The sequence below is a fragment of the Erinaceus europaeus genome, chromosome 7 (assembly GCF_950295315.1).
Source record: "Erinaceus europaeus chromosome 7, mEriEur2.1, whole genome shotgun sequence".
Taxonomy (NCBI): domain Eukaryota; kingdom Metazoa; phylum Chordata; class Mammalia; order Eulipotyphla; family Erinaceidae; genus Erinaceus; species Erinaceus europaeus.
In genome coordinates, this window is record NC_080168.1 from 92,720,392 (window position 1) to 92,737,379 (window position 16,988).

The window sequence follows — 16,988 nt, forward strand, 5'->3', positions numbered from 1 at the left end:
GGCAATTCTTCGGTGGACTTCTGCTTTGGACTTCTATTGGACTCACTGGTACACCTCGGACACTTTGCACAAAACTAGCAGCTTCCCTTATGCTGCTGGGTTTCTCAAAGACTGACTGCAGCCATGCCTTGGGACTCTAGGCCTCACCCTCCCCCCATGCTAGAAAATGTTTTTTCTTAAGCTGATAAAGTTTTGCCCACAGAGGCAAAAAATGCCCCCTCAGGCCATCCCTTGGCAGCACACTGGTTCTTGTTACTCACTTACATGTTTCTCCATGTTTGTGCCAGTTTCTTTTTTGGAAAATGCCTGTACGATATAGGTTTCTGTTCACCCCACACCCCTGATACTGTGGTCATTTAGATAAAAACAGAAGGGGGAATTGTTGCTATGTTTCATATTGGTTTGCTCCCCTTCCCCCCGACCTCTGAGAGAATTGGTTTGGCCCTTGCTAGTTTTGCGCCCCGCTTTCTCCCCGCCCCCTATGCTAAGGACGTCCAGAGTCCCAGCAGCAGCCGCTGAGGGAGAATGATGGGGAAGCACATGGTGTGGTGATTTGCCCGCTCGTGAATAAAGATTAAACTGCAGCTTCTCAATCCAGTCATGTGTCTCTGGTCATCTCTGTCTACCGCTGAGAAGCTAGCCCGGCCTGGTGGCGCCCCTGAACCATAACGACATGCCGATAGATTTGAATGGGTGGTGCTACCCCAAGGCATGGCCAATAGTCCTACAATTTGTCAAGAGGCTGTTAAATCTGCCCTTTTCCCATATATCCATAAGGGCCTTAATGATTTTCATTACATGGATGATGTATTAATATGGGGAAAATCAGATACAGATCTCTTTGCCCTATGTGATTTTCTCATTTCTGCATTAAAGAAAAGTGGCCTTAATGTGGCTCCTGAGATGTTACAGCTAATTCCTCCAATATCTTTTTTAGGTTCAGAGATTTCTCTAACTCAAATTTGTCCCTTAAAACCTAGTGTTACTTTTCCTTCTAACCTCACTCTTGCTTCTTTACAAAGTTTTCTTGGAAATTTAAATTGGCTTAGGCAGTATCTTTATCTGCCTACAAGCTGCCTCCAACCACTGTTTGACCTGTTAAAAGGAAACAAACAGCCCTCCTCAAAACGTAGGTTAACTCCCGAGGCCTCCTCGGCACTGGAAAGGGTTAACCAGGCCCTCCAGGACATGCACCATGTTCGATTCTCCCCCTCCTCTCCGGTAAACCTTCTAATCTTTAACTATACCCCCACAGTAGTAGGGGCATTGTGGCAGAACCATGGGGTTCTCGAGTTGCTTCACACGCCAGTAGACGGAGCTCCAACACTCCTCACTGAGATAGACACATTAGCTTTAATGGTTGGCCAAGGAAGAAATAGGTCTGTGCAGGTCTTAGGGAAAGAACCGGATTTAATTATTTTTCCCTTTTCTCTCACAGATACAGAGTGGATCATATGCCATCAATCCCGTTTTGCCATAAGCTTCGTGGGGTTTCCAGGACAAATAGATAACCATTTTCCTTCTAATAAATTGATAGCTTCTTTACCTCTTTTGCCTCTACTAGCACCTAAACTTTTCTCTCGAGATCCCATTCCTTCTGCTCCTACAGTCTTCACTGATGGTGGAAAAAAGGGAGCTGCTGCCCTTATATATTACCCGGACAAACAACCCCCTAAACCTCTCTTTACTGAGCTTCCTGAGAATTCCCCTCAGTACAAAGAACTTTATGCTGTTTTCCTTGCATTAAAAGCTGTACCAGAATCCTTCAACCTTTTTTCTGACAGTGTGTATACTGTTAACTTACTTCCATGGCTTGCTCATTACTATGTGAAAATTGATGACAACCCACTTTCCCCTCTCTTGATTCAAATCGCCTCTATGCTCTCTTCTCGAACCCAACCACTATATATTCAGCACCTTTGTTCCCACAGCCCTCTTCCTGGTTCCCTGTCCGAAGGGAATGCTGCAGCTGATCGCCTTGCCTCCACAGGAGCTCTCCTAGTCTCTATCTCTGATCCTGCTGATTTCCATTCTCTAACCCATGTTAATCTTAAAGGCCTTCGAGCTCGATTTCCTGATGTTCCTTTACCACAGTTAAAACATATCCTAGCTACATGTTCTTCCTGTGCAAGTCTCATAAAAACACCTGCTATTCAGACTCTTGGTGTTAACCCCCGAGGCTTAAAAGCTAATGCTATTTGGCAAATTGATGCCACCCACATACCAAACTTTGGCAAACAAAAAAAATGTGTTTGTCTCAATTGAAACCTTTTCTAAATTTATGTGGGCAACAGCTGAGACAGGAGAAAGCTCTAAAAAGCTTATAAGCCATATGCTCTCCTGTTTTGCTGTGATGGGCTTACCTCTTCAACTGAAAACTGACCGTAGACCAGCGTTTACCAGCAAACAATTTAAAGATTTTTGTTCCCTCTGGAACAATACTCATACCACAGACATTCCCTATAATCCACAGGGACAAGGCATTGTCGAGAGGGCCCATCAAACCCTTAAGGCTCAATTAAATAAAGATAAAGGAGGAATGTACCCCCCCAATATCCAGCTAGCAAAAGCCTTAACTACGTTAAATCTCTTTAATATTTACAATAACTTGGACTTACCTCCTATTATTCTTCACTGGCAAACAACATCTACTCTCCCATCTATTAAGGTCAAATGGAAAGACCCACTTGATAAAATTTGGAAAGTGCCTGACCCTCTATTGACCATGGGAAGAGGTTTTGCATGCATTTTCCCACATAATTACTCTAAACCTGTCTGGGTTCCTGCCCGCCATGTCCAACAATACCCGCATGATGGCACTGTTATCCCTGAAGAACAAGAAATACAAGAGGACTAGATGCAGGATACATCCCAGGATCCATAATATGACATGGCAGAACCTAGAAAATCTGGCTCACAGAGCCCTCTCTCCTACCCCTCCCCTGAATGTCTTATGTTATGACTGGCCAGTTGTGTTTTGTGAGTGAGTGTGTTGAATGACCAAAAATTTTTGCATGACCCATCTGCTCAGAGTACTCTAAATGTTAAAACCATTGTCACTAACATACATTAACTCTCTAAGTAACCTGAGTCTGTTTATAGTCCAAAGTCAATTAAAGTAAACCTCTAACTTGTTACAATTTTTTTTTTCACAAGTAAGTGAGTACAGCTATCAAGCCTTCATATGAAGAATCATCTGTTCATATGGTAAGGTATTAAACTGTAAAAAGTTCCTCCATACACAACCTATGTAAATTAACAACATTCACATATTCTTGTAAACTTAACTGGGATATCTTGTCTTGCCACGATAAGCCATGCCTTTGTCAGCCAACAATTTAAAGATGTTTCCCTTTATAACATCACCCATGCCATGGACATCCTTTACTACCCCCAAAGACAAATGGCTGTTCCTCTGGACATCACATCCACTGACTGCTTCCCTTAGACTTGAGATATGATCCCACCTCTTCATACCAATGGATACATTCCCCCTTCCTTACCTGTCTACCCTTAGTTGTGGGACCCTAGCTTGTTTTACTTCTCCTGCTCACAATAGGTCCTATAATTTTTTAAAAAACATTTTAATTTATTGAGAAAGAGAGGAGGAGAAAGAACCAGATATCTTTCTGGTACACATGCTGCCAGGGATCGAACTTGGGACCTCACGCTTGAGAGTCTAACGCCTTATCCACTGCGACACCTCCCAGACCATGGTCCTGTAATTTTTAATAAGCTCATGGCCTTTTTGCAACAACAGATTGATGCCATAAAGATGCAACCTATACAAGCTCACTATCACAGGCTGGACATGGCAGAATATGGAGTTGCTGCGAAGGATTTGCCCCCCTCCATCAGAACGTCCACCATGTAGAGGGCTGGCTAGCCAATGACGGGTAAGGGGAAACTAGCGCTATCCAATCAACCTAAGACAGGGCACCTGGTACTACTGGGCAAAAATGACCAGGTGTTCCAATGATGGGTAAGATGGAAGGCTGATCCCCAACCTAAGACAGGCACAGTCCACCCTGCCACAAAACAAAGTCCGCCAAACATCAAAACATGCACCCTTATATATATATATATATAAGAAAGGGGGACATGTGGGGAGCCACATGTGCCCTCAAGGTTGCTATTGGCATGGCCATAGAGTTTATGCTAAAAGATAGTTCCTGGGAATCGGGCGGTGGTGCAGCGGGTTTAGCGCAGGTGATGCTAAGTGCAAGAATCAGCTTGAGGATCCCAGTTTGAGCCCCTGGCTCCTCACCTGCAGGGGAATCGCTTCACAGGCAGTGAAGCAGGTCTGCAGGTGTCTCTTTCTCTCCTCTTCTCTGTCTTCCCCTCCTCTCTCCATTTCTCTGTTCTATCCAACAACCACAATATCAGTAACAACAACAATATAATTACAACAATAAAACAACTAGGGCAACAAAAGACAAAATACAAAAAAAAAAAAAAAAGATAAGTTCCTGCTTCCCTACACCTCAGAGTCCTTGTTGAAAGATAAGTTCTTTTTCCCCATGAATCACCCAGGACCTTCCAGATAACGGCTGACTACCATGACAAATAATATAAAATAATAATAATAAATGAATAGGAAAGATACATCCCCCAATACTCAGTTGGCTAAGACATCAAACCTCTTTTTCTATAAAGCATTCAAATCAGATGCCCTGCTAACCACGAGAAGCAGATTTTTTGTGTTTCTTCCACAGGAATCCCGGAAAAAACCATCTGGACCCCTGCACACCCTGACATCACCCACTAGATGGCATGACTACAGTGGCACAACCCCCCGAAACCCTAAATGTCACCTGACGCGATCTGAAGAACCTGATTCACAGACTCCAAGGACAGAACTTTTTTACTGCCTGTCTGCCTTTCCTGCTTCTGCTTTGACCTGTCACGTTTTGGCGGTTCCAGCTCACTCTCTACAGAAAAGCAGAATTCCAGAGGCTGACCTTCCTCATGCAGCATTTCATCCCCTGCCATTTCTCCCCCTAGTCGCCTACTTTGAACTGAGACTTTTGTCGGACTTGCTGGTATACCCTTTGGACACTTTAGACAATTTTACAGCAGCTTCCTTCCCTTCACGTTGCTGGTTTTTCATAGACTGACCCTGAGTAGTTCATAGACTTTACACACTGTTGCCATGGGCATTACATAAAAGGAAAGGGGGAGATGCTGGGATACTGTGCAGATGCAGTCACATCTGCCATGTTGTACCCTCAGGCTACTGCTAGTTCCTGCAAGAGTTGGGACATTCTCGGAGTGCCTGTTTCGCCATGTTGTGACCTTAGGGCATTGTCTATTTCTCCGCGATATTTGGAGTGCTTTGGTCACTCCTCCCCTTTCCCATTCTCACGAGAGTTATGATCCTATCCTGGAGTGCTTTGGTTACTCCTCCCCCCTCCCATTCTCACGAGAGTTATTATCCTATCCTGGAGTGCTATGGTTACTCCTCCCCCTTCCCATTCTCACAAAAGCTGCTCCTATAAAAGCCCTTCTTCTTCCGCATCTCTCTCTCTTGCCAGCGCTCCACTTCGGTGTTCAGATGCAGGAAAGGTTACTGTGTGAGGCGGCCATTTTCGCTACCTCCACATGACCCAACCTGATTCTCTAGCACCCAACTCTGAGGTGCCAGCGCAAATAAAGATTTGTGTTCCCTCTTTGCTCCGGACCTCCTCTCTGTCTTCCCCGTGGCGCACAACAACATCCATTCATCTTAATGGAGTGTTAACTTCAAAGGCCTGTTCTAGCTATTTAAACGCTAAGCTCAAAAAAAGGATCTCAGCATACAAAATTTATAAATAGTAATACACACATTTCTTTCATGGAGAATGCTGATGCTTAAGAACTACAAAACAGAGACCTCAAGATGGAGAAAAGCCCCACAGATTAAGCAAGCAAAACAAACAAACAAAAAGATAATATTCCTAAAAAAAATTAATATTTATTTATCTTCCGTTTTGTTGCCCTTGTTTTTCATTGTTTTTGTAGTTACTACTTTTTTTTTAATCATCTCTATTTATTTATTTGGATAGAGACAGCCAGAAATCGAGAGAGAAGGAGGTGATAGGGAGAGAGACAGATACCTGCAGCCTTGCTTCACCATTTGTGAAGCTTGCCCCCTGCAGGTGGGGGCCAAGGGCTCGAACCCAGGTCCTTGTGCACTGTAACATGTGTGCTCAGCCAGGTGCGCCACTACCTGGCCCCATAGTTATTATTGTTGTTGTTATTGATGTCATTGTTGTTAGATAGGACAGATAAATGGAGAAAAGAGGGGAAGACAGAGAAAGGGAGAGAAAGACACTTGCAGACCTGCTTCACTGCCTGTGAAGCGACTCCCCTGCAGGTATGGAGCCGGGGGCTAGAACTGGGATCCTTAAGCCAGTCCTTGAGCTTTGTTCCACCTGTGCTTAACCTGCTGCGCTACTACCAGACTCCCAGAATAAGAAATATTAACTTATTCAGCAGGTTTCCTGGCAGTGTTAATAATGAAGATTATGACAGAGACCAGTTGCTGGAGTTTTGCTAAGATCTGTAAAGCTATCTTCATCTGCTCTTAGGATGTACTTGGCAATACAGAGGAGACCAAAAGGAACCAAGCTGAGACAAGGAAAAGTGGCAGCGGCTACAATGGCCATAGTCTTGAGGTTTGAAGATTGATCCCAAGCATTCCATCTTCTCTGGTGTTGATAAAAATAAAATATTTTGAGGGTTGGGCAGTAGCGCAGTGGGTTAAGCGCAGGTGGCGCAAAGCGCAAAGACCAACATAGGGAGCCCGGTTTGAGCCCCTGGCCTCCCACCTGCAGGGGAGTCACTTCACAGGCGGTGAAGCACGTTTGCAAGTGTCTATCTTTCTCTCCCCCTCTGCCTTCCCCTCCTCTCTCCATTTCTCTCTGTCCTATCCAACAATGAACGACATCAACAACAACAATAATAACCACAACAAGGCTACAACAACAAGGGCAAAAAAAGGGGAAAATGGCCTCCAGGAGCAGTGGATTCATGGTCCAGGCACTGAGCCCCAGCAATAACCCTGGAGGCAAAATATATATATATTTTTTAAAGATTGGAAAAAAACAAACACATTTTCTTCTCTAATGGAGGTAGTCCTTGAAAGTTTTAGTTACATGTAAAGTGACATTAGTGACCCTTCCACATAATCTATCTTGTCCCTCTGTGTTTTATTTTCCAGCACACTGCTCAGCTGTTCTGTGGGAGTGTGTAGGAGTGAACCTGGGAATTTGGAGCCTCAGGCATGAGAATTTCTTTGCAGAATCAATATGCTATCTCCCTGGCCAGCTTTTTAAGATTATATACTTTATTTATTTTTGATAGAGACAGAGATAAATTGAGAGGGAAGGGGAAGATAGAAATGGGGAGAGAAAGAGACATCTGCTGTACTGTTTCACCACTTGTGAAGTTTCCCCCACTGCAGGTGGAGAATTCAGTTCCTTGTGCACTGAACATGCATGACTTACTGGGTGCACCACTGCCACCCATTCTCATGCTTTTTTAAAAAAATTGTCTTTATTTATTTATTGGATAGAGATAGTCAGAAATGGAGAGGGGAGAGAGAGACACCTACAGTCCTGCTTCACTACTCGTGAAGCTTTTCCCCTGTAGGTGGCGACCGGAGGCTTGAACCAGGGTCCTTGGACACTATAACATGTGTGCTCAACTAGGTGCACCACCACCCGGCCCCTCTCATGCTTTTATAGATAAAAATATATATAAGATGGGGGCCAGGTGGGGGCACACTTGGTTGAGTGTAACTGTTACTGTGCGCAAGGACACAGATTCGAGCCCCAGTCCCCACCTGCAGGGGGAAAGCCTTGCAAGTGGTGAAGTAGTGTTGCAGGTGTCTCTCATCTCTGTCCCTCTCTATTTCCCCCTTCCATCTCGATTTCTTGCTGTCTCTATCCAATAAATAAATAAAGATAAAAAAATAATAAGATGACTTTAGTGAGTAATCTATACTGTTATAGATATGAAACCTTTGGTATCAAAAGGTTACTTTGAATGATGGGTTTCAGTACACTTCAATATTCTTCTCTCAATACTGCTGGAGTTCCCTCAGAACATAAAAACACAAAAAAACATGGAACTGATGGCCTGTCCTCCCTGGAGTTCCCCTCCAAGAACAACCTGTGAAGCCTGAGAGTAGTAATCACATCTGTGGTCTGTGTACTGGATATCCAGCGCCACCATTATTCTGGCATACAGAAGCCACACTAATATTCATGGAGTGAATTGATCGGCTTCATACTGTCTTCCAACTCACTCAGTATGATTAGAAATGTCCCCCGTTAAATCCTCATCTAAAATAAAAACCTAGGCTCTTTTAAAACATGTGTAGTATTTCATTTTAGTTTTATTATTATTTGATTTTAATGAGTGACAGAAAGAGAGAGAGTGAGAGACCAGAGCACTGCTCGACTCTAGCCTATCGTGGTCCTGGGAACTGAACCTGAGATCTTAAGAGCCTCAGGCATGAAAGTCTTCTGCATAACCATTATGTTGTCTCCCCAGCCTCATGTGCAATATTTGTATGTGTGTGTAGAGTTACTGATTCTTTTTTTTTTCTTTATTGGGGAATTAATGTTTTACATTCAACAATAAATACAACAGTTTGTACATGCATAACATCCCCCAGTTTCCCATATAACAATACAACCCCCACTAGGTCCTCTGACATCCTTCTTGGACCTGTATTCTCCCCAACCACCCATCCCCACCCCAGAGTCTTTTACTTTGATGCAGTACGCCAGAGTTATTGATTCTTTGGTATAAAATAAAATCTAACTGTTTACCCCTTAGTACCTAGATGAAGCTAACAAAGCTAAGAGAAAACATTCTGAATAATGGGGAAGGAAAAGGGAATTATTATCTTGTAACATAAAGACAACTGAGAAGGTTATATTCAGGGAACCTTTCTTCAGACACCTGATCTCTTCATGGTATGAGTCAATGGTAGGTCAAAGTGTTGGACAAATACACACCTAGCAACTGTAGGGCAATTCAGTGGCATACCAGAAAATCATTAAGAGCAAAATGTAGAAAATTTAGCTGAAAAAATTCAGTGGCGAGGATGGCAAACACAGTATCCCACTAGAAAAGTAGGTCACATAATTATGGTCAGATTAATAATGATTTCTCAAGTGAACTTGAGAAACAAACAGAAGGTGGGGCATTAGCTGATACCAAATGATTTCTGGGGCTACGTAAAATCCCCAAAGTATCTGTTTGTTGCTCTACCATTTCCTCTCCATATACTTATTGCTTGGCAGGATGAACTCTTTCAATTATTATTATTATTTTTTTGCCTCTAGGGTAATCACTGGGGGGTTCAGTGCCTGCACTACGAATCCACTGCTTCTGGAGGCTATATTTTCCTCCTTTTTGCTGCCCTTGTTGTTTATTGTTGTTGCTGCTATCATTGTTGTTGCTACTGTTGTCACTCTTGTTGGATAGGACAGAGAGAAAGCGAGAGAGGAGGGGAAGACAGAGAAGGGAAGAGAAAGATAAACATCTGCAAACCTGCTTCACCACTTGTGAAGTGACCCCCCTGCAGGTGGGGTCAATTAATTTTTTAAATTTTCATTTTATTATTTATTTCTTTTTTAAAAATATTTTTATTTATTTAATTTTTTTTGAGAGAGATGCAGAGAGAGAGAGAGAGACAGAGAAATAGAGGGAGAGAGACAGAGAGAAACACCAGAGCACTGCTCAGCTCTGGCTTATGGTGGTGCAGGGGATTGAACCTGGGATTTAGGAGCCTCAGGCATGAGAGTCTGTTTGCATAACCATTATGCTGTCTCCCCTGCCCTTATTATTTATTTCATGAGGTAGCAATAGGGAGAAAGAAAAAAAAGGGGAATTGGGCAGTAGCATGAGGTTCCAGGATTGAACCGGGATCCTTATGCCAGTCCTTGTGCTTTGCACCTCTACCTGAAGAAGGGAGAGGGGAAGGGAAAGGGGGAGGGAAAGGGAAAGAAAAGGGAGGAAAAGGAAAAACGAAAATAAATGAGGAAAGCCACTGGGAACAGTGGATTCATCATGCAGGCATTGAGCCCCAGCAATAAAAACAGTCACCAGAGAGGAAACATAATGACAATACAAAAGGCAAGATCACACCACCACTATAAATCAAAGCTGAGCAGTGTTCTGGTGCCAATAAACAAAAACAAACAACCACAAAACTTAAATTAAAACTATAGGAGAGATTTTGTCTTATCATTTCTTGTACTTCAACTTCCTATGCCACTGGATTTATTTTCACTATTACTTTTTTTCCTAATTTTATTATATTTGCTACCAGGGTTATCACTGGAGCTTGGTGCCGGCATTACGAATCCACTGCTCCTGGTGGCCATTTCTTCCAGTTTTGTTGTTTTATTTCCTATTTTTTTTTTATTTGACAGGACAGAGAGAAATTGAGAGGGGAAGGGAGATAGAGAGAAAAAAAGACAAGACATCTGAAAACCTGCTTCACTGCTCATGAAGTGTCCTCCTTGCAGGTGGGGAATAGGGGCTCAAATCCTAGTCGTTGTGCATGGTGATATGTGCACTTAACTATGTGCACCAACACCACCCAGCCCCCCCATTTCATTTATTTTTAAGTTTTTAAGAAAATTTTTTATTTTTTGAGGTGGGGGTAGATAGCATAATGGTTATGCAAAGAGACTCATGCCTGAGGCTCTAAAGTCCCAGGTTCAATCCCCCACAACACCATAAGACAGAGCTAGCAGTGCTCTGGCGTAAAAAAGAAAAAAAAAAAACCTTAAAAAAAAAAAGAAATACTTTTTAAATATATATTTACTTATTTTCCCTTTTGTTGCCCTTGTTCTAAAAAGGAATATTTTTATTTTTAAAGGATTTGCCTCATTTTAATTTATTATAAAAGAGGAGGGCAGAAGAAAAGAGAGAAAAGGCATGAGTACTACTTACCTGTGGTATAAGATAATGTCAGGAATTGAATTTTAGCCTCCGGGGCCTCAGACATACAAACTAGTACACTAACAGGCTGGGCTACCACTATGGCTCCAAAGTGTGGGGGGGGGCAGGTGGGGTTAGGGGGTACAGCACACAGCAAGAAAGGAAAAAAAGAAAGTGGCAGAGTATCATTCTGCTTTGGCTTGTAAAGTACAGAGGATGAAGTCTAATGTCTTTTTTTTTTTTTTTTAGAATTCATTTATTTATTCATGAGAAAGGAGAGAAAGAAACAGACATTACTCTGGTACATGTGCTGCCAGGGATTGAACTCGGGACATTATAGTTGATAACCCAATGCCTTATCCACTGCGCCACCTCCCGCACCATGAAGTCTAATGTCTTAAACATGCAAACCCTATGCTCTTTCTCCTGAGTCACTTCCCTGGCTGCTCTTTTTCATTTCTTCAATACACACTAAGAAGCTGCCATAACAAGGTAATGTTCTTACCAGTAAATTGCATTGTAGCTCCTAAATATGAGTCCACAACTGATCCCAGTAATCCAGCCAGACCTCCAAATGCAATGATTGGCCACTGGGGAGCAGAAATGTCCAAATCTTCTACAAATATCAACTGTGTGAGGAAGTATGTGATGCCCACAAAGGTACCACCAAGGAGACTAAAAACAAGGCCCACCATTGTAACCCCTCCATTGGTGCCTGAAGAAGAAACATGAATAAAACTGTAGTCAGAGAAACACGAATGAGAGGGGAAAAAAAAAGCCGGTATTTATCCAATTAGGATTAATTAAGGGCTGGGGAGACAGCATAATGGTTATGTGAAAGCCTTTCATGCCCAACCTGAGGCTACAAGGTGCCAGGTTCAATCCCTTGCACCAACTACCATAAGTCACACCTGAGCAGTGGTGTATGTTTAAAATTAAATAGAGGGGGAGTTGGGCAGTAGCACAGCGGGTTAAGCACAGGTGGCACAAAGTACAAGGACCAGCATAAGGATCCAGGTTTGAGCGCCCGGCTCCCCACCTGCTGGGGAGCCACTTCACAAGTGGTAAAGCAGGTCTGCAGGTGTCTTTCTCTCCCTCTCTCTGTCTTCCCCTCCTCTCTCCATTTCTCTCTATCCTATTAAAAAAAAATGAAATGAAAACTGGGAAATGTTACACATGTACAAATGATTGTATTTTACTTTCAACTATAAATCATTAACCCCTGATAAGGAAATTTAAAAAACATTGGAAAAAACTCCTGTGGGAATGTGATATAATCTCCCTACATCTCTTTCAGGGTGGAAAATGAGATGATGAAAAATGTCTTGTTGCTGTCCTTACTGGGTACATAATGGGAACAGGTTGTATTAAGAGTATGTAGCCATTTAATGGACTTTAGGTTCCCTCTTCTTCCTTAGGATCTGTTTGCCAAAGCCCCTGAACCTCACTAGAATTTTCTGGGATTGGGCTGGAGAAGAACAAGAACCTGGAAGCTGGATTCAAGAGATAAGTTCTGTCATGTCACTTTGTAGCTTGTGACGTTGGACACAATACATATTTTCAGCTCTGCTTTTTCATCATTTGGGAAATGGCAATAATTTTTTTGTTTCTTTTTAATTTTTCTTATATATATATTTTTAATTTTTAATATTTATTTATTTATTCCCTTTTGTTGCCCTTGTTTTATTGTTGTAGTTATTATTGTTGTCATCATTCTTGGATAGGACAGAGAGAAATAGAGAGGAGGGGAGGGTAGAGAGAGGTAGAGAAAGACACTTGCAGACCTACTTCGCCGACTGTGAAGCGACTCCCCTGCAGGTGGGGAGCCTGGGGCTCAAACCGGGATCCTTACGCTGGCCCTTGCACTTTGCGCCACCTGCACTTACCCCGTACTTTTTATATTTTTATATTACAGAATTACGTGTCGACAGGAGTCTGAATCCACACCATTCCCACCACCAGAGATCTGAATCTTCACTCTCTCCACTGCAAGCCACCACAGTTCCCCTAAAGTTTCAGACATGGGCCGACCATCTTCTCTGCAAATATCTGTCCACATTTATACATAGTAATGTGTTTTTAAAAATATTTATTTATCCCCTTTAGTTGCCCTTGTTGTTTCATTGTTGTAGTTATTATTGATGTCGTAGTTGTTGGATAGGACAGAGAGAAATGGAGAGAGGAGGGGAAGATAGAGAGTGGGAGAAAAAGACACCTGCAGACCTGCTTCACCACCTGTGAAGCGACGCTCCTGCAGGTGGGGAGCCGGTGGCTCTAACCCGGGATCCTTCCGTGGGTCCTTGTGCTTTGTGCCACCTGTGCTTAACCCGCTGCGCTACCAGGGTTATTGCTGGGGCTCGGTGCCTGCGCTCCGAATTCACTGATTCACTGCTCCTGGAGGCCATTTTTTCCCTTTTTTGTTGCCCTTGTTCTCCATCAGTGTTGTAGTTACTATTATTGTTCTCATTGTTGTTGGAAAGGACAGAGAGAAATTGAGGAGGGGAAGACAGAGGGGAGAGAAAGACAAGACACCTGCAGACCTGCTTCACCGCCTGTGAAGCGGTACCCCTGCAGGTGGGGAGCCGGGGTTCCAACCAGGATTCTTACACCTGTCCCTGCACTTTGCGCCTCATGCGCTTAACCCGCTGCACTACTGCCCGCCCCCGCCCCTTTTTTTTTAAGGTCATTGTGAAGATGAGACTCACTTGTGTATGAAAAACCCTATGCTATTTGTTCAGAACATAGCCCCCAGATGTTAGCGCTTATCTCCTCTAAAGGCATAAGCTGTTTCAATTGTACCGGCACTGTGAAAAGCCTTCTCCTTGACATTTGTACTCAGAACTTGACACGGAGCTTAATCTGGCTGTAAACGGAAAGGCCTCCATGCTCCACACATTCTTGGGGCATGGTCGCCATCACTGCCAGTGCAGTCCCAGCCAGACTGCGCCCAGAGCAGATGCTCTCCATAATCTCCCCCAGGTCTTGATGTTTCTCCTCAAAACGGGATATTTTAGTGGAGTCAACTGTCTGTTTATTATTATTATTTTAATTTATTTATTATTGGATAGAGAGAAACTGAGAAGGAAAGGTGAGACAGAGACAGACAGACACCTGCAGCCCTGCTCCACCACTCATAAGCTTGCTCCCTGCAAATGGGAACCAGGAGCTTGAATTTAGGTCCTTGAGCACTGCATTGTGTGCATTTAACTAGGTGTGCCACCACCTGGCCCCTTTTCTTATTATATTATTTTATTTTGGGTAGAGACAGAGAGAAATTGAGAGGAGGGGATAGACACACACAGAGAGACTGGCCTACAATACTGCCTCACTGGATCATGAAGCTCTCCCCCTCCAGGTAAGGATGGGGGCTTTAACCTTGGTCCATGTGCACCATAATGAGTGTACTCAACCAGGTATCCCACCACCTGACCCTCCAACTGTCTTGGTTTCAATCTTTGTTCTACCACTTCTCACCTATGTGTCTGTAGTGGAGTTACCTGACTTCTCTTTTAAGATTTTATTTATTTATGAGAAAGATAGGAGGAGAGAAAAAGAATCAGACATCACTCTGGTACATGTGCTACCAGGGATTGAACTCGGAATCTCATGCTTGAGAGTCCAATGCTTTATCCACCCCACCATCTCCTGGACCACAGTTACCTGACTTCTAATGTTTCAGTTTCCTCTCTCTCTCTCTCTTTTAAAAAAATATTTATTTATTTATTCCCTTTTGTTGCCCTTGTTCTTTTATTGATGTTGTTGGATAGGACAGAGAGAAGTGGAGAGAGGAAGGGAAGACAGAGAGAGGGAGAGAAAGACATCTGCAGACCTGCTTCACCACCTGTGAAGCGACTCCCCTGCAGGTGGTGAGCTGGGGGCTCAAACCGTGATCCTTGCACCGGTCCTTGCGCTTTGCACCGCCTGCGCTTAACCTACTGCACTACTGCCCGACTCCCAAGTTTCCTCTCTTGTAAGATGGAGCTAAAAAAGACTAATTCAAATGGCTATGATTTAAAAAATATATATATATATATATGTAATTTTATTGTATTTATTTATTTTTGGATAGAGACAAAGAGAAATTGAGAGGGAAGGGGAAGGTAAAGAAGAAGAAAGACATCGTCACCACTTGTGAAGCTTTCCACCCTGCAAGTGAGGACCAGGGCATTGAACCTTGGACCTTGCTCACTGCAACATGTGCTATACTGGGAGTGCCAGTACACAGACCCCTCACATATTGAACAATCTATGCAGAATAGTATTTCATACATGTTAAATTCTCAAGTAATTATGCTATTAATTTGATAACAGTAAAGATGATGAACAAGAGGAGGAATAAAGGGACAACTGTGAAAGAAGAGAAAAAGTTGGATAGTGGACTTGCTTTGTCAAGGGTATGACCTAGGCTCAAGTGGGACCTGTGACATACTGAGGGAAGCATCAGTGCTGTAGTGACTTTCCTTTTAGCTCTCTGTTCCTGTTTTTCTTTGTGATAAAGTCAGTCTGTAGTTGTGAAGCCTCAGCAATAATAGGAAAAAAAAAAAAAGTAGGAGGGTGGATGAGAAAAGAAGAGAAAAAATAGGAAGGGGGAAGAAGAGATGACAATTTTTTTTAGAAAGTTGTAGTTAATGCAACGATTGCTACCTCAACATGCTTCACCTCAGAATGTATCCAGAGACTTCACGTGTGGAATGACAACCCTTCAGCTTCATTACTCGGGTGAGACCTTTCCTTTAATAGTACACTCTAATTTCATCTCAGGTAGTTCACTTTCTAACAAAGTCCCATAACCTAGATATACACCAGTTTCTGTGAGAGAGAGCTTATGTGCACACGTATCCATAAACTACTGCAAAATATATACCTGAAAGCAGGACTACACTAGAGTTTACAGTGAGTACCTCCCTAACACTTCCTCTCCACTATTCCAAGCTTGGGATCCATGATTGCTCAACAAATTGTTTGGCTTCATATGTTAACTCTCTTTTCAATCACCAGGTTCCAGATGCCACCAAGATGCTGGCTAGGCTTCCCTGGATTGAAGACCCCACCAATGTGTCCTGGAGCTCAGCTTCCCCAGAGTCACACCCTACTAGGGAAAGAGAGAGGCAGACTGGGGGTATGGACCGACCAGTCAATGCCCATGTTCAGCGGGGAAGCAATTACAGAAGCCAGACCTTCTACCTTCTGCAACCCTCAACGACCCTGGGTCCATGCTCCCAGAGGGATAGAGAATGGGAAAGCTATCAGGGGAGGGGGTGGGTTATGGGGATTGGGTGTTGGGAATTGTGTGGAGTTGTACCCCTCCTACCTTATGCTTTTGTTCACTAATCCTTTCTTTAATAAAAAATTTAAAAAAAAAAAAAAAAAAAAGAAAGTTGTAGTTAATGACAACGGTAGGGCCAGCACGCTAGCTTACTTGGATAGTGTGCTTGCTTTGTCTTGCTCTGTTACAAACATGAACCAGGTTCCAGATTGGCTACAGTGAACTGAAGGAAGCTTTGATGCTGTGGTCTTTTTGTTTATCTACCTGGAAAAAAGTCAGCCAGAAGCAGCAAAACCCTAGTGACAACACACACACACACACACACACACACACACACACAGGTAACAGGGATTTGGGATATATTACATATCAGGCCCATTAATATTCTCATTCCTTCCTTTTTAAAAAAAATTTATTTATTTATTCATGAGAAAGATAGGAGAGAGAGAAAGAACCAGACATCACTCTGGTACATGTGCTGCTGGGTATTGAACTGAGGACCTTGTGGTTGAGAGTCTAATGCTTTATCCACTGTGCCACCTCCCAGACCACTTCTCATTCCTTCCTATCCTTTCCTTTGATAAGTTTGTGGGTCTTTATGACTGTATTGCTATTGTCTCTGACTTGTGAATATATATTGTTCCTATATACTATTTATTATCAGTTCAAGAGTCTACGTAATTTTCCAATTTATGAGATTAAAGAGAATTCTCCAAAGGCTCTTAAATGAAACACACAATAAATGAAAAGTTTTTTTTTTTCCCCCTGCCTCCAGGGT

At 43.0% G+C, this 16,988-nt stretch overlaps 1 protein-coding gene across 6 annotated transcripts in view; it reads right to left on the reverse strand.

Annotated features, from left to right (window-relative positions):
• The window catches only part of LOC103126682 (transmembrane protein 19), a 74,814-nt gene that overhangs the window by 3,607 nt on the left and 54,219 nt on the right, over window positions 1-16,988 (reverse strand). For 5 of the 6 annotated variants that reach the window (XM_016194538.2, XM_016194540.2, XM_060194936.1 and 2 more), the window contains exon 6: window positions 11,450-11,659. The exons of the other annotated variant lie outside the window; for it this stretch is intronic. In XM_016194538.2, coding sequence (XP_016050024.1) covers window positions 11,450-11,659 — 210 coding nt within the window. The remainder of the gene's footprint in view (window positions 1-11,449; window positions 11,660-16,988) is intronic. 6 annotated transcript variants of the gene reach the window in all.